This window comes from Rhea pennata, chromosome 1 (assembly GCF_028389875.1).
Source record: "Rhea pennata isolate bPtePen1 chromosome 1, bPtePen1.pri, whole genome shotgun sequence".
Classification (NCBI taxonomy): domain Eukaryota; kingdom Metazoa; phylum Chordata; class Aves; order Rheiformes; family Rheidae; genus Rhea; species Rhea pennata.
This window is the reverse complement of record NC_084663.1, coordinates 73,655,690-73,678,891: the sequence shown is the minus strand read 5'-3', so window position 1 is coordinate 73,678,891 and position 23,202 is coordinate 73,655,690. Positions and strand designations below refer to the sequence as shown.

At 36.2% G+C, this 23,202-nt stretch overlaps 1 protein-coding gene across 13 annotated transcripts in view; it reads right to left on the bottom strand.

The window, feature by feature from the left end:
* Positions 1-8,035: 8,035 nt before the first annotated feature.
* The window catches only part of C2CD5 (C2 calcium dependent domain containing 5), a 74,951-nt gene continuing 59,784 nt past the window's right edge, over positions 8,036-23,202 (bottom strand). For 8 of the 13 annotated variants that reach the window (XM_062591669.1, XM_062591676.1, XM_062591699.1 and 5 more), the window contains 7 exons: positions 22,688-22,775; positions 21,473-21,559; positions 14,650-14,700; positions 13,575-13,676; positions 12,540-12,730; positions 10,052-10,198; positions 8,036-9,442 (listed from right to left, as the gene is read on the bottom strand). In XM_062591669.1, the coding sequence (XP_062447653.1) occupies positions 9,311-9,442; positions 10,052-10,198; positions 12,540-12,730; positions 13,575-13,676; positions 14,650-14,700; positions 21,473-21,559; positions 22,688-22,775 (798 nt within the window). In that variant the 3' untranslated portion in view covers positions 8,036-9,310. Of the gene's footprint in view, positions 9,443-10,051; positions 10,199-12,539; positions 12,731-13,196; positions 13,281-13,574; positions 13,677-14,649; positions 14,701-21,472; positions 21,560-22,687; positions 22,776-23,202 lie in introns of those variants that run through there. The other 5 variants (XM_062591692.1, XM_062591718.1, XM_062591736.1 and 2 more) reach the window with 4 other exon arrangements.

The following is a 23,202-nucleotide window of genomic DNA, read 5'->3' as shown; positions in this document are numbered from 1 at the left end:
CCAAAAGGGGCTTACTGATTGAAGTGGTACGCAGGCTGAAAGAAGAATTTTATCTTATGGTTCCAGTTGTCATAGATTTGTTAAAATAAGCAGTGATCAGCACTATGATATCCCACTAATGGTAGTGTAGCTATTTCCAGAGGGTGGTACTGCTGCATACAACTCCAGATAGCAAACATCTTCTATCTAAAAAAAAGAGAGCAACAGAAAAGTTTTTTCATAGGAAAAGGTACTCAAGCACCAGAAATTTGTGACAAATTTGAAAACCTCTCTTCTGCAGCAAAAAGAAAAATATAACTCTACCCACATATAGTTTCATACTATGGATACAACTGTCAAAATACTTCCCACAGCTGAAACCTTAAGGAGAGGCACACACTTTACTGCTGCTTAGATGTGTTACTGGAACAAATTATATGCTGTGTTTTGCAGTTACAGTAATTATAAATGTCAGACATCTTGCAAAGTCTGCATATTTTTCCTCTATACACTTTCAAAATCCATAAATGCTGAGTAAGCAGATAATTTCTCCGATGGAAAGTTGGGAGTTTTGTTTTTATACATTTGGGATTTAATAAAGATAAGTCAATTCTTGCAGGATGAACAGGAAATGAATGTGTATGAACAGCTAAGTAGCGCTTCAAAACCATTTAACATCAGCACAAAACTGGTCTAATACAGGATGCTGTAATCATTGTGATTGGATTCTTTATGATGGCTAGGTTTGGAACAAGGATGAAGGTTACAGTCTGGCAAAATTTCAGTCCTAAGATTTAACTGTAGGCTTTGCTATTGTCTTGGATACCATGTTAATCTAGATTACTACAGGAATTATTTATCTTTCTGCATGACATAGGTTAGGGAAACAGATCATAGAATCAGTAAGGTTGGAAGGGACCTCTGGAGATCATCTAGTCCAACCTCCCTGCTCAAGCAGGGTCACCTAGAGCATGCTAGACAGGGTTGTATCTAGGCAGGTTCTGAATATCTCCAGGGAAGGAGACCCCACAACCTCTCTGGGCAACCTGGTCCAGTGCTCTGTCACTCTCACAGGGAAGAAATTCCCCCTCAGACTCAGGCGGAACTTCCTGTGCTTCAATTTCTGCCCATTGCCTCTTGTCCTGTCACACGGGACAACTGAAAAGAGTTTGTCCCCGTCCCCTTGACACCCTCCCTTCAGGTACTTCTACACATTGACAAGATCCCCCCTCAGTCTTCTCTTCCCCAGGCTAAAGAGGCCCAGCTCTCGCAGCCATTCCTCATAGGGCAGATGCTCCAGCCCTCTGATCATCTTCGTAGCCCTATGCCGGACTCTCTCCAGTAGCTTCATGTCTCTCTTGTACTGGGGAGCCCAGAACTGGACGCAGTACTTGAGATGAGGCCTCAGCAGGGCTGAGTAGAGGGGCAGGATCACCTCCCTCCACCTGCTGCCAACACTCTTCCTAATCCAGCCCAGGAGACCATTGGCTTTCGTGGCCACAAGGGCACATTGCTGGCTCATGGTCAACTTGTCGTCCGCCAGCACTCCCAGGTCTTTCTCTGCAGAGCTGCCCTCCAGCAGGTCAGCCCCCAGCTAGTACTGCTGCCTAAGGTTATTTAGGGTCCCTAGGTGCAGGACTCTGCCCTTGCCCTTGTTGAACCTCATGAGGTTCCTCTCTGCCCAGCTCTCCAGCCTGTCCACGTCTCTCTGAATGGCAGCACAGCCCTCAGCTGTGTCAGCTGCTCCTCCCAGCTTGGTAGCATCAGCAAACTTGCTGAGGAGGCACTCTGTCCCTTCAACCAAGTCATTGATGAATTAGTTGAACAGGATGGGACCCAGAACTGAGCCCTGGGGAACTCCACTAGCCTCAGGCCTCCAACTAGACTCCGCGCCACCGATGATGACCCTCCAAGCTCTGCCTTTCAGCCAGTTCTCAATCCACCTCACTGTCCCCTCATCTAACCCACACTTCCTGAGCTTGTCTAGGAGGATGTTATGGGAGACAGTGTCAAAAGCCTTGATACACTTGGGTGTACACTTGTCATTATCTGCTCAGTGAGACTACATTTTTGAGTGAACAATTCAAAAATTTGCCAACATGTCTCTAATTTCAGTGGCTCATTTGATGATAACACAACCTGAGCCATCCTTGAGAGTCAGATGTCCAGAGGGGCTAATTACCTACAACTCAGATGATTCATAATACCTCTAAAATACCATTCCAAAACTGTAAGAAGAATACATTAAACCCAGAAAAATTCAGCAAGACTTCTGAACTGACTACCCATCAACCCCCTCTAATGAAACATGGCTCCTGTGGACCAGACTCTACCAAGCATATTACCTAATTTCATAAGGAACAGAAACATATTTTATGGATTGGAAAAAATAATTGAGAAGTTTGTAGAGTTTAAATTGATTTTCAATGTGTCTGTTAGGTCCTATGTGAAGATTTTCTTTCTCCCAACTCATAACTTTGAAGAACACAGTGAGAAATTCAGCATTTAATATATTTACAGCTGTGCCCTAACAAGGTTGATCCAATTCAATTCATTATTTCAGGAATATTACTTCTGGGGTGATACTGTCAACAAATAGCTCTCAGAAGCACCAGGCAATCCTGGAAACTAAATTGCAGTGTAGTATAAGCACTCAGGGACTATAAAATGGTATACCAATCTATTCATTTGTCTCAGTTTTGTAGGATACTAGGAATTAGTGAAAATGTGAGATGTTTTAAACATTTCAAAAATAAAATATTACGATATCACTCTTTACTTTTAATCACAGTTTTGACTGTTTTATTTGCTTCTGTGTTATCTCTGTAGCCAACTTGTCTTTAATTTGCAATGTTTTCCTTAAATGTCACAATCTGGATTTCATGTGCAGCATGTTTCTGTCTCAGCTACTCTGTAAGTGATCCAGTTGTGCCTTTCAACATGATTGATATATAATTGTCAAACATTAGCTATTTTTTTTTATCAGCGAAAGAACCATGAAGTCAGGCTGATGTCTTTGCATCTTTAGAAGAATTCTCACAGCAACAACATGCATGCAGGGGTATGCTCATGTGTGTTACAATTATACACATTCAGAAGTAACACATATCGGCGTGATACCCATTGATAAAATGGAAAGCTATAGAAGAAAATAGATTTTATAAATATTTCACTGCCTCATTCATCCATCATACAGCTAAGAAAATTTCGAAAGTTTCCTAAATCCCACAAATGCTAGTTATCCAGTCTTTTTTATCCTGCCTGGATGATTTTGAAAATTTATGGCTAAGATCTCACTATTCTTAGAAGTTATATCAGCTCTTGGTTGTTGCACCTCCTTGTTATATCTATAAATGCTTTTCTCTGTGTTCTATGTGACCCCATGTTCTTTTCCCTAATTCAGTAGCCTAAAGACTCTTCCAGGCCTTCAGGTTTCTTCAGCCCCCACTTATCTACTACAGTAGTAGTGTTTTCTAGGAACCAAGGAATACTTTTGGACTTTATGCCTGAGAACAGTCAGAAATATTTGAATTCTCCATTATTAAAGAGTCAGAGCTAATATAATATGAGAGTTTCTTTGGGGGGGAAATAAGCATAGCTGGTAAAGTGCAACAGAAGTGGAGTTTGTATATAATTTGATTTCTTCTTCTCCAGAGGTTATATTTCTCTTTTCTCCTGTAATTTACTTTAGTCTGAGATACTTCCTGTGCGTTCTGGGTATTTCATTGGCTGCCAATTCAGTCTTCTGATTCTGGCACTTGTATTTAGGCAAGATGATGAAAATTAGTATCATAATTACACAATTCAATCAAATTATATGAATTAAATCTGCGTCTAGACAACCAAAAATATTTTTGGTTGTCATCAGAGTGTAGATTTTTTTTCTTCTCAAGTAGAATCACAAGACAGTAGAAAATTGGCTCCTGTATGATTATATTGCATGGACAATTTCTTGCGAAAGGAGGGCAACACTCAAACTAGTCTCCTTGTTAAATACCATCTTTTAATTTCCCTATTATGTTTTTTCTGGTGAAATACTTGCTCTGATTTCTTTGAAGCCCCTACAGAAAAACATGACACAATTCACTTCCAACAAACTCCTAAACAGAACACTAACAAGGCAGAAAAGCAAGCCAGTCACTTTTCAACCAGCTTTGAAAACAAGCTCCTAGGAGGAAGGAAAAACAAAAAAAGTGGGATATTATTCCAAACCTAAGGATACATTCCTAAAGCATCAGGTGGGCTAGGATTCTACCTTGAAAACAACATCTCCCTCCAAGTTACTTTGTGCCCACCTCCAATATCAGGTTGTCCAGCTTAGCAAGCATTACCTGTCTCCTGAAGCAGTGAGGGTTAGCGAACAGTAGAGAGAATCAGCCGGCAACAGCAGCACCTCCCTCAGCCTCAGATGCTCTTCCTCAGCCTGCTGCTACGGTTTCCCAGAGGAGGAGACAGCTGTCCAAGCCATGAATGCTGCCCAGCCACCTGAACAGCCTGGCACAGACATGCTGCTACTGAGAGAAGCAGTGCAGCTCCTGAAAAACAGTGGCTTTAACAGAAGCTGCTATGCTTTTTTTCTAATGAAGGGTAACCCCACTTGATTTGTTCACAACACTGATGTGAAGGTTTTGAATGGGAGGTCAACGGCACTTTTGCGAACTGCAGCTAGGGGTAGGGCTTGTTCGGTCCTCTACCCACACTCTACCCATCTTCAGTGCCTTCCCGCTCCCCTGTTGATTTGTGGACAGGGACTTGTTCATGATTCACTTCAAAGTACCAGCCACCACATAACATAGGACCTGAACTCATTCTCCTGCCCAACTTCTCTAGGATAGGGAAATCCCGGCTGCAGCACTCACTATTCCTCACGCATGAGACCAGCCCCCACACAGAGATCAATAAAGCTCTATCAGATTTTGGTGACTGAAGAGTGCCACTGGAGGAAAAAGATACACAGCACACCTCTGACCTCTTTCTCATTCTTGCAGGGATGAAGACTGTAGGAGTAGAAAAGAATTTCTCTAGCCAAAACCTGAGAAAGCAGAGGCTTGCGAGAATTTAGACAGCAAAATAGAAGACTAAAGAGAAATACTGAAGCCTACGAAGACCTCGTTTTGAGATCATGTACATTTACAATCATGGTACTATCATGGCTTCAGTGCATTATTATTCATCGCTCTCCTTTAACCCTTCAAATGCTTTGTTCTGCCAGGCAGCTGACACAAGCAGGCCCTGATCCCCACCATAGTCTTCAGAATAGCAGCTGTGCAGGTAGGCTCACAGGTGGCACATGAGCTGCTCAGCAGTCTGGAAGAAGGATTTCAAAACACATTAGCAGCTTCTGCAGCAAAAAGGACTAGATCTTCCTTGGTTGAAGAAAAGAGCAGTGATGACAGGATAGTGATGAGCAAGCAGGTGCCCAAATGGGAAACACGTCATTTTGATTCCTGGAGTCAAGAGGAAACAGGATTTCATTAGCTCCTATCCTCCAATAGCTCTTCTCAGAGGGGGACAAAATTCCTATGATAAAGCAGCAATGTTAGACCCACAAATATCTCAAATGATACTGTCACTCAAAATTTGGAAGTTCCATTCTAAATCTGCAGGTAGAGAGTAGTGTATCTTCCATTTTATTGCTGCTGTTTCAGCAACAATTTCCATGATTCTCCCATAGTCAAAACTATATGTCATTACATTGTGACTAAAGAGGTAAGTCATTAACTAACCAGGTGCCTTTGGTACCTATACAAGGTAGTATGATTTTTAGCCATTCTGAGCTCAGTAAGGAACACGAATCAACTTAAGTTGTAAGGACACAGCTCCTTGCACACGTTTGCTGCATTAACATCTTAAGATTTTAGCTAGTGTGTTTTAGCTATCCTTTTCTTAGCTCCTGCGTCTAAAAGAGGGTTACATATTAATACAAGAAAAATAGCTGCTCATTAATGTCCACCAAGGCTGAAGGATACACATAGAAGCCCTTGAAAAGAAATATGGAAATGCTTTCCACAGTGTTTCCCTTTGGTTTCAATTGCTTCTTTAAGCAGCTTCTGAGGTATGACCCCCCCAGCTGTAGCATGGTGCAGGTCTTTCTTATCTTTCATTCACTTACTCTTTCAAATCACCATGTCTGCTCCTATTCGTTTTGCATTTTTTTTTCCTTCATTCTCTGCTTTATCAGGGGGACTCGGGAAACAATACACACTGCTTGATCTGTCCCTTTGAAGCATCTTCAAGCAAAAAAGAACGAACAAACAACAGAGAAAAGAACCCTGAAGCCAAACAACTACCTACTTGATTTAGCAAACCTAAAATCCACCTGCCAAGTCACCTTAGAGTTAAGTGAGGCATAGAAAAGTATCCTTCACTTCAGGGCTGAAGTGAACAGCTGCTTTCTGAGGATAGCTGAGATCAACTAGAAAATACCCCAAGTTGATTAAGAGCAACTAATGTGAAATCAATCAAAAAAGGCCTAACCATACTAAGCCTGTGTACTCTACAACTAGTAAAACCAGTAATAGGTCATAAATTCCTACTGTAGCAAAACTGAGGATCTCACCATAAAATTCTCTTCTGTACATCCTTCCAAGATGTCAGACACTGCATTCCTTGCTACCCACCCCAGTAATGGGTCTTCTCTCTCATGAAGACCTAACAACTCTGTCTCATCTCTTTCTCTAAAGGAATATTCTCCATTTTGCCCATTATTTTTTCTTTCCTCTGCAGAGTAGTTGCAAACAGCATGCTTGCCTCACTAGCAAACCAAGACGAGAATTCAGTGCCTGCTTGAATGCTTTGTCTGTCCAAAGCTGCAAAATCATTTAACCCAATGACAAAGTAGATGTCAGATCAGGACATCTGAATTCCGTTCTGACTACTGCACTGCAACTAGCAGGCTCAAAATCTCTTTTATGGCTTTCCTTGCATCTCTATGTAATATCCTCAGAGTTCTTTTTCCTAATCCCATTTTTCACACAACCCTTACATATTTCTAAATTTAAAACAGATCTATGTCAAAACAAACTAAATACCATTGCTTGGCTCTGTCTAGAATGAGCTATCCCCCTAGTAGCAGATTCTCCTTCCTGTAAGTAGCACAAAAAACCCCCCAAATTTTAGTAATGCTTTATTTTTTTTTTTTTATCCATTTTTTTAAATTGAAAATAATTTTGGCAATCAGGTAAATTTTCTTTTTATTTGGAAACCTGCCTTGTTTCAGTTAGGGTTATAAAATTTGATTTCCTTTTTTTTATCACGAATAATTGTGCAGCTGAAATTGTTTAGGGAATGCAAATTTTGCTTACCTTCTCAAATAATTCCATGAAGGTACTGTCTTATGTTTAGACATTTTTAGTCTCTCAGACATATCTAGCTGACCAGTTAGGAAATTCTTAATCTCAACTAATAACCATTAAAAACTGCTTTTTTTCTTGTATTTGTCCCTTCTGGAATAATAATTAGAGAAGAATTCTAGATGAGAAAGCTTTTCTATGTTTGATGAAACTGCTATGTTTAATGAAAAACACAGAGTAGAAGAAAATGGGATGTTTTTAAAATAGTTGGAAATGAAAAGATAGCATTAATGCTATTTTCATAGAAGCCACAAATATCAACACCAGCTACTTTAATGTGCTACTTCAGACCATACAGTGATCCTGAATCCTTATGCTGGGAACAACTTCTTATGCCAGATCCAAGACTTTAAGCTATTAATATTCTGCCATCAGCTTCAAAGAGAAAAGAATTGCCTTCCAAATAATGAGAGCTACAACTGCTTATAATTGATTTCATCAGTGGCAGCTTTGGTTACAATAGCTACAGAATTTATAAAAACATAATTAACTGTATTAGTAAAGTGCCTAATTCAAGCACTTTAAATATAAAGACTATTAATAAAGTTTCCGACTTTCAAATAAGCATGTCATAATACTCTATAAAAAATAAATGTTCCTCTGCAAAAAATAGGGATGGGACATCTTTAATATGCATCCAATATACACATTTAACTATTACACATATAAAAAGCAAGAAATTTTATACAGAAATTTATTGTGCAAAGAATTATTTTCATGCTCATTTACAATGAAATAATTAGGTCTAACAAATAATCATGCCATTGCTTAATTTCAGCACTAAGCAGAATATTTACATTCAAGTTTACATATTTGTTCAAGTTCCATATATGATGCTGTCAGAATTAAATAAGAATGCATCTTCAAATCAAATGGTTGTCTTTTTTTTATATTTATCTATCAATGTCTTTCAAAGATTTGCTGGAAATTAAAACTTTGTCTTTCCTTGCAGTACCCTCATTTCCCAGTTACAGTACAGAAAAATAAAAACAACTTGCAGAAATGAACATCACAAACATACCTTGGCCCCTATTAGCCAGGCTTTTCCAATTTGCTAAATAGAAGGGAGACTGGGTTACACCTTTGTGTAAGTGACTTTCAGAGAACCTTTTCTATGTCACCCTTTCAAGATGACTGCGCCCTAAAAAAAATCAGCCTCAAGACAATTTTGGCAGAATCTTAAAAAAAGAAAAAAGAAAGAAAAAAGAAAAAAAAGAAAAAACTTTATCAACATTGAAATGAATTTGTTTAATAATAGCACCTAACCCATATATATAAAAAAAATACACCATATGGATTATTACAATACAGAATCACTGTCCAGCATTTTTTTAAAAAAATATGCATTACAACAAAAAAAAAAAAAAAAAAAAAATTCAGAAGTTCACAAAGAGTTGGAAAACTTTTTTAGTGTGCAGAAATTCAAACTGTGGTATTTTTGGTGCTTCTTCTTCTCCAAACTCTATGATCTAAGACAAGTACAGACTTCATTCCACTTTTTATTAACCTGTCCACAAATCTCTTGTTCTTTCAACAGTGGCTGCTAATACAGGCTTCTCAATTATCTTCCCTTTTTTTTATTTTAATGATCTCAGATTTAATTAATACAATAAGCCAATTCAGAGACTGTTCTGAATTATAGCTCATCCTGGTCCTTTTGAACAGTTTAAAAATGCAATAATATTTTTATTTACTATCAAGGTTCCATTTGCTGTCTACTATTTTACTCTATACTTCCATATGAGTGTTTCATCTTCTGCCTGTATTTCAAAGGGGCTGTAATAATAAAAGAAGAATCACAACATCCCAGCCAGTACCCTGCCCTGATTATTATATTAAAGTTGAAAGATAAAGTTCAGCGATTGTCTTTGATTTTGGTCATTAATGTTGTGGAGCGATACTGATTTTGAAGATGCAGACCTAAAATTCCCACATTTTAAACAATCTTTTTATTTGCCAGAGACTACTTCACTCTGACTTCATGTTGTGACATCTCCTCCAGAACTTGTGGGTTGAGAAACAGTTGTAGAAGGCTGTACTGGTAACATTTCTAACTCAGATTCACGTACAAAGACGACTGCATCTCCACTTACGTTTATTAAGCACTGGGCCTGAAAAAAAAGGACAAGATGCAATTACCAAACATTAGATATTTTATTATATAGTTTACAATGTTTACTTATAGTTGCTAGATATAGCTACATAGCTAGTAGAAAACACAACAGAGATCACAGACAAACATACAAAGAGACCTTGTAAGACCACCAGAAATAAATATTTGGGTATCTGCATTTCCCTTCACTACTGCTTTGAAAACATTTCATATATCCAAAAGACCAGAATTAGTTGCCTTCCTTTTATTAATAAAGTTTCCTCCCATTAGAACCAAAATAGAGCATATAAGCAATTCCACGTAAGGATGGAAACACTAACATCACAACATCCGGAAGGCTAAATAAATCAGCACTACCATTTCCTGTAATTTACTTCAGTTTAGTGAATTTAGTATTTTATCCATTTAGGTATTTAAGATGTATATTTGCCTTTTCATGTTAATACAGGGGTTAAAATGTTCTTCATTTCTTTTTTCTTTAAACAAACATTATGGAGAGAGATCCAAAAGTGTTGTGCAGACATAACTCTACAGTTTTTATATAAATAAAACATGTACTTGTATCATCCTAATCATAACAGCACTATTATTTCATATCTCAGTTTACCTGATTTTTGTTTGGGTTCTCCATGAAAACGCATTGTTTCATTATGTATGAGACAACTGCATTCCCTCCTAAAGCTGCCACGTGAGCTCTCACCATTGCAAACACTTCAGCAATAAAAGCATGGAGAAAACCACTGACACCACCCTCCTAAAACGGAAGAGAGCACACAATACAAAGATACATTATGTAAGCATCACTATGAGATGCTGAATACCTTTCTTACATTTTATCAGTTGAATATTCCAGTGAGTCCTAATAGAACATATACAGAACTTAAACACTACTATTCAAGGAATAAAGACACACTATTTAATGAGCCACTGTTAAATCAATGGAACTTAATGTGTGAATAAAAGAAAAACTAGGTTATTCATTTTTGAGTGCTATTTGCAATCATAATATTACATATACCCACCCATACTCTTCAGACATTCCTACACCCTTGCAGGAGCATACACTATTCCAGTGACAAATATGTAATTCTTTCATCAGGGAGGATATCTCCCCCCCCCCTCTTTTTTTTGAAAATGGGAAGCAAGTACAGAATAGTTCCTACTGAACAGAGGATTAAAAGGGATTTAACTTCCAGGAAACGACTGGTAGAGACTGCACATCACCTTTAGTCAGTATGACTTTGTATCTGTTCATATTTTCATATCTGCTAATGACTGTCATTAGTTCTCAACCTTCACTGTGAAGAAATGATCCTTTGAAAGAGCCCAACTTTCTGCTCTGTCCCTTGCCAAGCAGGGTGTTAAGAGTTTTCTTTCCCTGAAGCCTAACAGAACTTCTAGCCATCACGCTTAGTTATTGTTTTGACTTGACTGTGTTTGTGGGGGATTTTTGCTTCTTCGGCTATGAATTGAATAATTCAAATTGGAGTGAAGGGAAGAGAAAGAAAACAATGAAGCAGTTTTTCCACAGATAGTCCTTATGAAAGACCATGAGCAACCACTTTGGGGGAGGGGGAGAGAAGGGAACAGGAATGACTGAAGAAAGAAACTGACTGAACAGAGCTCATTACTGGATCCAAAGATCTGTAAAATTTCAACACGAAATTGAAAGGCAAGATCAGTACACTTCCCACCTATGTGCACCATCAGAACAAATGAGTCAAGCAAGTAGAAGAAGCGACATAACTAAGCTGAACTTGAACAAGCACAGGCTGCCCTGATCACTGCTGACAAAAGTATAATCCATCCTGAACAGACAGATACAACAGATTAGGAGCTAGAAAACAAAGCTTTATCTTGGATGAAGATAAATAAAAGGGCAAATATAAACTCATCAAAGCATAACATACAAATGAAGTCAACTGCAGCCAGAACCCAAAATGTCAATGAGTCTGTCACTTCATATGCAAGGCAGATTTTGTCAGAGTGTTTGAACAGTTACAGAAACTAGCGGAAAAAAATCAGTAGTGTTATAAATCCAATACAAAATTTGATAAAGATTACAGATATCCACGTGTGAACTACAGAACCTAAAATCAATGGATAAATTAGACTTAAAAATACTGCTAATTATTTTTCTGTAGAACCTGTACTAAGTTGCTCAAGTTGGATACAACTACCACTGTGTTTTGACTCTGTTAAGGCCTCAGGGCAGTGCTGTTCAACTAGTATTAAAACTGGCATGCAATTCAGCCTATGTAGCTGAAATAGATTTAGAGATAGTTGCCCTAGCTGCTGAAAATAGTTCATTGACAACATCAGATGCTGTAGAGGCTTCCCAACTTCATGGAGGACCTAAATAAATACTTGAGCAACCTACATCTGCCATCAGAATTACAAAGCTCATATATCAGTATTTAATTTGTATTTACAGAAACTGCAGTTAGAACAGTAACTGCCACGTAACAATTTCCCAGGTCGTATCCTGTCTTTTCTGAAAATGACATTTTCACACAGATTCCTCACATTAAAAGAGGTCATAATTTGCAAGAGCCAAACAACAAGTTCATCTAATAAAAGTTTCTACAGAGCTACTTAACCCATTTTTATGAAGGTTGATCATTTTTATTAAATCTGCTATGTAATTTTATCAACGTGTAATTAGAAGCATCAGCACACCAGGTTCAGCCCTGACAAGCACTGCATTCCATTTCTGTGAACAGAAACTGTGGCAGAAGGATGCAGCTATTTCCCAAAATGACAAGAAAACGATGAGGAACATATCTCAGATTTCAGCATGCTCAGGGCAGTATTTATTATCCAGATCTAGATAATAAATAACCTGGACAACTCGAGTTCATCATTTAATTATCACTAGCTACTTACTGCTGAAAAGGCACAAAAGGCCAAAAGTAGTTCTTTTACAACAAAAGCAGCAAAACAGTCCCTTCCCTCCTCATTCTGTACCTAGCCTCAAGTCATAAAACCTCAATTCCCTTATGCCATACCTCAAATCAAACCTTTACAGATACTAGATAATGTATTTTGCTTTATTATAACTAACAAAAAGCACCAATCCCTGATATGCAGCTCACCTCACGCAAAGAAGTGGTTTCTCGTATAAAAAACATGTTGATTATCCCAAGATATTTGGTTATTTTTGCCCCAGGTATAAAAGAAAGAGGTGTCATCTTAACAACCGAGACAGTGGAATTGGTGCATGACGGAACAGAACGGTGCCGTAAGTGTCCCTCAGCCAATGGACTTGCTTTATCAAGTGAAGCAGCTAAAAAAGGTAGAAAAGAAAGAAAAGTAACTATCACATAAGATTAATTACTTAACACAAAATAACTCTTCTTTATGGTTTCCAAATAGCTTGGTGACAACATTCAGCTGCCTGTGATGCTCAGCCATATCATGTGAGAAAGGAAATTATCATGCAATGCATGCAAAAGGAGACAAAAAGCTGAAATGGAATTTATTTGGAAGAGTGGCATTCCTGCAAAAGAAAACATTGAGGCGAGTAGCTGCACATACAACAATCAGTTATAAGGTGAAGATAAAGAAAAAAGTGCCAACATTTTGAAATACATATTCTGCTGGAGGAACAAATTATTAAAAGAAGAGTGTGAAAGTTGTTGTGTTTCCCCAGTGCAGCATTTTCCATTAAAACAGGTATTAATCTCTGCTAATTTAAGCAAGATAGTCAGACCTGTGGCCAAAGAACTACTGAAGAATAACTCACCACTTGCTAATTTAGTGACCATTGCCTTGACTGTCACCTTGGTGATTGCTTCCTGTTTTTCACCAATAATTTTCCAAGATCATACATACACCTACATCCATGCAGTGTATGTTATATAATTAGTAGCCGTACACATTTATCAATAACTGATTTTTACTAAGTGAATAGTGAACAGAAATACTGTACTTTGCTCTTTATGATACTAAGCTCATAATCCCTGTACTAGCTTATACAGACATTAAGAATGTCTGCAATTTTCACACTCAGATATTCATTCTATATTTGATCTGCAATACTATTGCTGGGCAGAAAACTCCACTATTCACCACTGGGAAATCAGAGCTATGTCTCAGATTATCATAACGTGGTAGAAACAGCCGCCTACTTGTCTTAATTGATCCGCGCCTTATGGTCTGAGCTTTCAGTTTAATGAGCTCTATCCAGCTGTTGCATCTGTCTGCAAAGGAACTGTAATCAACTGACGTTGCTGAAAACACAGACAGAAAAACAAAAGAAAAAACAAAGAAAAAATATGGATGATGTCTCTTGATCATCTCAATGCTCCTTCTGAGGAAGCAATTATCTGTGTCTGAGAGAGAATGAACATCCCTTTCCAGGTCTGTTTAAAGGAAAAAATTATAGTATGGGCTTGGACACTTGTCCAAAGTGGTGTCACATCTGTGAACCTGACTGGGACTTCATCACTGAAAAAACACAGTCATTAACACCTTATGCTATTTTTTTTTTAAGTCTGATTTTAGATATTAAATTCTGGTTTCTGTAAGTTTATTTACGCCTTGTTTTATTTTGCACTGCTATTCTTTTTTTCATAAAGAGCTGCAGACCATGAATTAAACCTCCTAACCACTGTTATCAATAACTAATCACCAAAAAAAGTTTGGGGGATCAGGATAAGGGTCACAAGCTGAAACAACACCTTAGTTTTATTGGGGAAGTATTTTCCTTAAAAAAATATCACTTTCTTTCCCCCAACTTCTCCCACACCTAAGCCTCAAATTATAATGACAATGAAAACTAGAATTGTTTCTGCTATGACTTTTTAGTTGCAGGGGTGTTTGCATATCTTAAAAAAAAAAAAAAAAAAAAAAGGGTTTGAAAACACCATTTCTTCATTATCCTGAAGAAACAAAAGGAACACATGCTATCTTCAATTTAAGACAAGATACTAAAAGCAAAAAAGCTCTCTCTCAAGAAATTGATTTTCTGGCAGATAAAGTGATAACACTATTATCTGACAGAGACACACTTATTATTAACAAACCTGAATTTTGCAATTAAAAAAATATCAAAATATCACAATATCAATAAGCCACGTAAGAGCATGCATTCTCAGTTAACTAGTAAACACTTCCTGGATTAAGACACATCCAAAAAGAGTATACCAATATCCCAAGAATGCTCATTCTGTTCTGGCATATGGCTAAATTAGGTTAACTCACCTCTCTGTGCAGCAGGAATACCTGTGTGGGAACTTGCACCCTCCAGGACCTCTAATAAGACAAAATGAGTTCCACTCAGGCAGTGTACAAGCATGATTAATTGTAGAGTTTGGTAGTATGTAGCAACGGTTTTCTTCTTATAAACAATTTTAGAGAGTAAAATATCAGAAGAAATTCTTCTGCATATATTACACTAAGTAATCTAACTTGGTAGCACATTATAAATTGGTATAAATTAACTTTACTATATCTTGTCTTGCAAATCAAAATGAGATCATTTGCTACTACAGAGTTCTCTAAAGCAGTTAAGATACCACTTAGAGTAGGCTGATTTAAAAAAATAACTATGACTGAAGAATATCTGGATAATTAAATACAACTGTAAAAGTAGTATGATACAATTAACAAGGAGCTCAAAAAACCTAATGTGTACTTTACACAGTATGTTTCAACGAGACTGGGGAAAAAAAATCTGTAATTTATACATACATACATATATATATATAAATTAGCATATATGCACACTCTATATACAAACATATGTATTCACACACTATATATATCGTGTGTGTGTGTGTATGTATAATTAGTGCAACTGAGATGGTTAATGACCATCCCAAGATATGAGACTAGACAATAAATACAGAACACAGAAGAGACACACACTGGGGACCAGTAACTATAGAGGCAAAAAGAGTGAAATGCATGCTACACCAAATTAAGACTTTTATATTGAATTAATTTGATTTAAACTTTTTTTCTTTTTAAATGGGAGCTAGGTGACTAAGATTGTATGTTCCAGAAGGCCCAAAAAAAAAGAAGAAAAGAAAAACACAGTTGAAATAATTAAATCACACACACACACACACACACACACACACACACACAAAAAAAAAAAAACCTCCCATCCATTACCAAAAACAAAGATTTTCAGGAAGCGAAGAAAAAATTGAGCTTAATTATGATTTCCCTTTGAACACAAAGCAACAGATAAGCTCTCAACTTAGCTATTCTGAAAACAGGAAGAAAGAGCAAGACCAAAATCATAAATCAGGCTTCTAATTATCCTTCTTTTTATAAGTACCACCCACCATCAAGTCTACGCTGGTCTTAGCACACTTTCCAATTCTATACTCAAAAGCATACAACCAAGCAACACACAAGCATATACAGCCATCTCACTTACAACAGGGTATTTACTGTCATCATCTCTGACAGCAGACAATTAAAGTCACTAGAAATAATGGCTCTATGAAGACTGTTCTTCCCACTATTCTGACAGTTAGCATGAGAAAGATGAATTTATGGTCTGTTACTATACCATGCAGTTACAGAAACTGGGTCTCAATCTGACTTTTGGCTTTTCACCTTTTAGTAATTCTTAAAATACTATTTTAATGCAAAAATAAATGTAGGCTCTATTGTGCCATGAGTTACTATTTAACCTTAAAAAAATTACTTTTTCTATGCTCTAGGATGATAACAGATTAGACTTTCAAAATGATCAGAACTTAGACTACTTATCATGGTAAAAATTGAGAAGCAGTGAACATAAGATCCTACTCACAATGATGGGGTGTAACAAAAATTGATTGAGTGGGAAACCACTTTTCCTACTTGGGTCTTGAAGACAGGCAAACATGCTGAGTCTCTATGAAACAGAGGATGGATTTTCCCCATCCAACTTTAGATATCAACTCATTCTTGCCCCCTTTATGAGCGGAGAGAGACTTCTAGAGCGCAATACATCTGATCCTAAGATTAATGTTTCTTGTAGGATAAGCTATACTATGTCCGAGCAACATGTATTTCTCTCCATTGGCTATAACAGGAATCAAGACAACTAGATCAGAAATAAGTAAGCACTTTTGCTCACATAAATCCCACTCAGTGAATTATTAACCTGTTAGTTCTCAGCAGTCCTCAGAAAACTTGGCTTTATTACTAACTGCAATTAGAGCACGATTAGCATCGCTATCTGGTTTCTCGAGTCTGAATAAATGAGTATACCCTTAACTTACTCTAAGGCCTCTAAAATTACTACCAGCTGAGAAAAGTGCTAACAATGATTCTTTGCTGGTGTAAGCCTCCTTGCTTTTGGAGCTCTAAGGCTATCTGCAAACATGAAAAGTAAACACACTGCAGTAATTTAATAAGAGGAAAAAAAATACTTTTGACTTGTTACTGCTACTTAAATTTAATCTGCTACTTAAAAAAAAGGATTACATCATCTAGGCTTAAAATGCAGTAATAGTCTTTAACATACAGTGGGAAAAAGTAGAAGTTGAAGATTATTCTTCTTGAAACTTGCCATTAGAGCGTGCAAAAAAGATGAAGCCACCCATAATAATGCTAGCTTCTTTCATTTCACAGTTAAAAACTTGAATTTTGAAAATTATTTGGTATTATCAATATCTATAAATGATATTTAAAGTAAAATTTAACCTCAAACCTGCTCTGAGTCAGTTAAACTAGAGATAAAAATATTAATGTTAGAATAACTTCAAAATGCATGAAGAAGAAACAGCCTGTTGTTTCCATTTGCTGGGAGATTTTGCTGAGTATATGCATGCTTTCAGTGAGTGCCACTGCTGAAGTTATTTCACTTGTTTGACATACGCTAGGACAAATGATGGAAATGAGGCCATATCCTTGATGTAAAGGATGTGGGAAAGTGGAAAAGCAGGGAAGCTCCCAGGAGAGAGATCTGTATATTAGTAGTTAAATGGGCTTGACTCTACATATCAGCATTTACATTTATGCTTTTGGAAAAATGGTGACACAAAAGTGAAATAGTAATGATTCCTAACAGTTAACCCTGAAGAAGCTTAACATTGTAAAGAAAAGCCACCTTCTGCTCCAGCCCAAGACTGCTTACCAACCTACTCCATAAAAATTAGAAGTAGACCCACCTTTAAGAAGTATGGTACAGATATTTCACAGGCCTCTTTTTAACACTGAAAAAGTCTTTAATTCAGCTTCTTTCATGATGTTTTAAGTGAGTATTTTGTTAGATTTTCTTGTGGAAAAGATACAAATAAGATTAAAATGAGGATATTTCACCAAATAAAAAGCAAAGTTTATTTTTAAATCCTTGTTTTCTATTTCATCACCTCTGACAGCTGCCATATTAACATGGAGTTCCAACAAAACCAAGTGACACACTGGATGTCAGAGCAGTCTCTTTATAATAATTGTGGGATCAAATAATTTTTAAAAAGTGATTCAGAATTTACTGCTAACACCAATTTGCAGTCTCCTTTCTCTCCTTTCTCCACTGAGAGATCTTTACAAGGAGAACACTTCTTTTCACAAATGATTCATGTCTTAGCAGAAATAAGTTAATTTTCTAACCAATCAGTAGCATGGAAAATATACTTTCTGATGAAGTTGCAAAGGTTAACAACCCTCCAAACACTAAAAATCTTTACAGAATTATTATACTCCTTAAAACGCCACTAGTCAATTATTTGAAACTGACGCTTAATATATGTTCATTATTCTTTTAACTATAAACAGAAGTGACAAGAATGGAAAACGTCACTCTGAGTCTAGTCATCTATTTTGTTGGAGGCGTCCCTGCTCGCATCAACTCTAGAATCTTCCAATACATTTCCCAGGGTTTCATGCCCTTTAACATGCCTTTTAATAGTCTTGCTGCTCTCTGATTGTCACTGTATTTCACTAGATGGTTCACCTACACTGTAGTTTCTTACTGATTTCTGCTATTAATTCAGTAGGCTCTTGTTCACTCCTTGTTCCCTTCTCTGCCCTATCTCCCACCTCCTAGCTTTCTTTTACATACGCAGACCTTGACCTCTAGGATTAAAGTTGTTTTTAATAGTTTACCTATTATGCTAAGTGATTTTATTGCACTTGCATCTGGTTTCACACATTTTCTGGTTCATCCTCTGTATAATTTGAAATTAGCAGCAGAGCAAAAAACATTTTATGGCATACAAGCTTGCCCTAACACCAAAAACAATTAAGAATATTTTACAGGCTATTAGGAGACATCCAATGTTTCTCACCATATTTATCTTTTATTCTATACTTATTTACACACACAAGAGTTCTCCTCTGATTACAGATGGCCTTATAAATATTTTAGGTGAGAGGAGGGAAAAAAAAAAAAAAAAAGAGCTCACTAAGGCAGACTCAACTACAAACAGTCCATTTGGATAGACCAGTTTACCCCTCTACTTTCTGCTTGTATTACAGTCATGTCAGACACTAAGATGCCAACAGTATGTTACAATTTTCTCCCTGTCTTCCTATCTATATCTGAAACATGCAACTAACATTCTACTGTTAAGTACCATCAAACTTAAGAATTCATGATAGAATATCATAGTTTAAGAATACAGTGTACTAATTGGAGAAGTATATGCAATAGTATATACTATATTACATATTAGGATACAGTATGTATTATAGTGTGTGTATAGATGTACACACACTATACAGTAACAATATCAATAAACTCTATCAAATTCAATAGTGTTCAATAGTAGTTTTATTTAATTACATATATCTCTGTACTACTTACAAGTCTCATTTGAATACTACAGTGTGCAACTGTAATCTATTTTTAAGTTTTCTATTCCTTTGAAAGTGTTTTGAAAAGCCTTTTTGCTGTAAGTAAAATACAAGGAACCAGGAAGTAAAGCAAAGTTTATCTTCCTCTTCTCACATATCTGCCTCCTGGCCACAACTTCAATGGGTGTAGTAAGCATAAACCCCCCCAACTTACATTCTCAGTTCTTACAGTAGTGTCTTAGGGTATGCAAAAATCCTTTAAACTTTCTAGTCTTCCTCAGGACCCTGACAATTTACAGACATATAAGGAAGGAAAAGCAGATTCTAGAAGTTCTCCTCCAGACTGCTGCCAAAAAACAAAAACCAAAACTTCATCCCACTGTTAGGTTTCCACTTCTCAAAAAAAAAAAAAAATAAAAAAAAAAACACACACACATTCTGAATAAGGAACAGAACGGGACTGCACAACTCGTATGCCACAAGATGTGAGCAAGACTCCTGAAAAAGACGCTCATTCTTCAGGCTCCTAAGACACAAGCTCAGGTCACATAGTAACATGCAGCATCTATAAAATACTTCAGCTTCTCCACACCAGCATGTGGATATGATGCCCTTTCACAGCAGTATTGAACAAGATAAGCACACGCTTAACAGTGAAATCAGATACATAAAGTGCTGCCAAATGCAAAAATGGGAGCAGAAAAACAAACCAAAGAATTCAACAAACAAAAAAATACCAGTCCTAAGAATCTTACCATTTTGATTTATATTTACAACAGTTTTTTAATAAATTGAGTAGATAAAAACATGCTTTCCCATCTATTTTTCCCTCTTTCCTTAGTACATGATTTTAAAATGAGATTATATATAGAAATTAAAAACAATTGAGTATTAACCTTTCACATTTTCACCTCAGATATGGTAATAACAATTTGTTAACTAAAACTCATTACAGTACAAGGTTGTGTACATTTAAAAGGTAGTAACCTTACAGAAATTAAGTAAAATAAGGAGATCAATAGATTAAACAATCTGCTACCTAACTATAACTACATTGAAGCCTCAGTGTGTACTTGTGAAGAAATGACTGGTAAAATAATTAGCTAGCTGAAAGCCTCCAGTGATGTACAATACAGCAAGAAATGTGAAGAAATCTGGGAAAAGTGATATAAATATATATATATATATATGAACAGGCTACCCTCTACTGGTCAGTATCTATTATACAAATAGTATAGTGAAAAGACGTTAAAGGCTCTCTTACGTGCAGACAAATGAGACTGAAATTTTTATTGACAATTCTAAATAAAATAACTGAAGCCCATAAAGCACCTCATTTTGAAGATTTTACAGAAATGTATGGATTCTTCATTTTATACAGAACTAAGACTGAACCAAATGTTAAACTAACACATTACTTTTGAAGACTAGTTTCTTGCTGCTATTTAAATAACAAAATGCTTTACAACTTTCTCAACCATAACCACAAGACTTGAAGATAACAAAAGCAGAAAGACAGCTATAGAGGGGAATAACAACAGAATTTGCTGTAACAATAGAATTTGCTGTAACATTAATGAACATGTTCCCTTTTTGCATACTAAATACCCAATTTCAATATTACAGCATAATTGTAGAACACCGAATACTTGACTCCAGGACTTCAAAATCAAATACTCTCTGCCTCAATAAAAGAGAGGATATAAGTTCTGAAGCATCCTTACTGTAAAAAGCGGTCTTCTCTGGTAGTCAAAATAAAGGGCAAGTTTATCTTGGATAGATTTTATAGATCTTTTCAAAAACTGAAAGGTTAACACTGTGATAGCATGATCATTTAAAAATTAAATACACACAAATACATAAAATAAGTAACTACAAAACAATGAGAATATTATTACCAAAATTAACTGACCCCTGAAAATACAAGTAAATATGTTAGAAACCTTCCTTTAATAGAATTCATTTAATCAGCAAAAGAGGGAGCTCTTTAACCATTCAGTAAAGAGAATTTTCAATAACCAACACTTACTAAATTTCCTTTATCACTAGCCATTTTGCCAGGTAAGAGAACCTCAGAGAACTTGCAAGAGAAGAGGAAGGTTAGCCAACCTCTCTTACTTAACTCCTGAAAATTTTGATTTGTACATCATTTTCATTACGCTTAAGGTAGCACAGAATACTAACCCATACGGAAGTACAGATATTTTAAAGCTACTGTAACAATGAAAGAGCAGTACTCAAAACTGGTGAAGAACAGAGCTCAATGTTCTTTCGTTTGACCAACCTTTAGCTGGTGAGAATGGTTGAGAAGCAAGAGGATCGGAGCAAAGTTCCAATGGAAATTGTAGCTGTTCTTCATTGTCTGTAGATGCTTCAACCAAGAAAATACACCACATTGATAATTAGTTCCCAATACAAGATCTGCTAATAATAACAAGCACCGCGGATTTAATTTAGACATGTTTGACTGGAACAGATTTATTCAGCATAAGCATATAGTGACATAGTTCTGTATGAACTATGTTAGTCAGACATCTAACCACAAATCCAGCTACAAAATTAGTTGAACAGACCTGTGTTCCACTTAATAGGATTTGATTTAATACCTTTTAAAAAAATACTAAGCCGACTCATGTAGTTTACATTTGACTCTCCAGTCAGATCCAAGTTAACTTGTGTTAAAGTGCAAAGTAAGACTTGATTTATTTCACATCAGAGAAAACAATTTGTTGCTACTACTGAACAGGGTAAGACGTAACCAATATTTTAGAAGCACATTACTCTAAGCTCTACTACTTGATCCCATTCTCTAGAATGGAGTATTTTCCAAACTCTAATTGTCTAAATTCCTTTCAGTTGTGCAGATTACATACATACTTTTCTAGCACAAGATGGTGCTTTGTTAGTAGGATAACATTCACAGACTGCAGTAGTCTCTTCTATTCCTCCCATACTGCAGTATGTTTCACTGAGCTCCAAAAATACAATTGACCTACTTAAGTTTTTGGGGGCTTTTCTGTATTATAAAAAATTTATTTCCTACCTTCCTGAAGTAAGCGCAGAATGTGCTACTTATAAGCACAAGTATTCTCTAATGACTACACTGTGTTTCAAAATAAATGAAAATGTGGTCATCTGTCATGCTATTAAGTCTTTAGAGAAAAATACTCCAGGAAAGATAGTGGAATAAGGAAATATCAAGCACCTTTTTCATGTTACTTTAAGTTATTCAAGTACAAGCACATACAGGTTTAAGTGATCGTGCTTCAGGATACACATGAACTCTGAAAACCTTATCTAACTCTGCTATGAGTCTATGATTTTACAGAACTTCTATATTTAACTGAAATTAAAACATAGAATCATTAGGCTCTCTCTCTCTCTCTCTCTATATATATATATATAATATATATATTTATATATAAAAATACACACACACACACATATATATATACAAACATATTCTCTATCTTCACTTTACATGCCTCACTACATTTACCTCTTTGCTGTGACTTTTCTGTAGGGGCTTTATTAGCTTGTAATGCTTGATTTTTGTCAAATGTAATTGCAACAGCTGTGACTGTGATCTGTAAGTAAGAGATATTTGCCCTATTAATTCAAATGAATTTTTTTTGTGCAACGTTTAAAAAGATTTTTGCAAAAACCAAGTTTTTCTACAGAAAAGTAATGAAAATAAACTAAGTAGAAATATTAAAAATTCTTCACAGCAGAGCATAGTAGCTAATACAAAGGTCCGTTGTTAAAATATACACCTGACAGTGTTTGGTCCCAAGTTTATGATTTTGTTCATCAATTCTTATTTTCTTTGTGTAATGACCAAATAAAAAAATATTTCTCACTATATCTGTAAGACAGATAGATAAAGATTTTTTTTAATTGATCACACAAAAATAATGCTTTATTTGTACAGAAAACATTTTATTTAAAAAATCAGAAAGTATACTGCATCCCTTTGAAACAGAAAGAAACATTCAGACAGTTACGATGGTATCA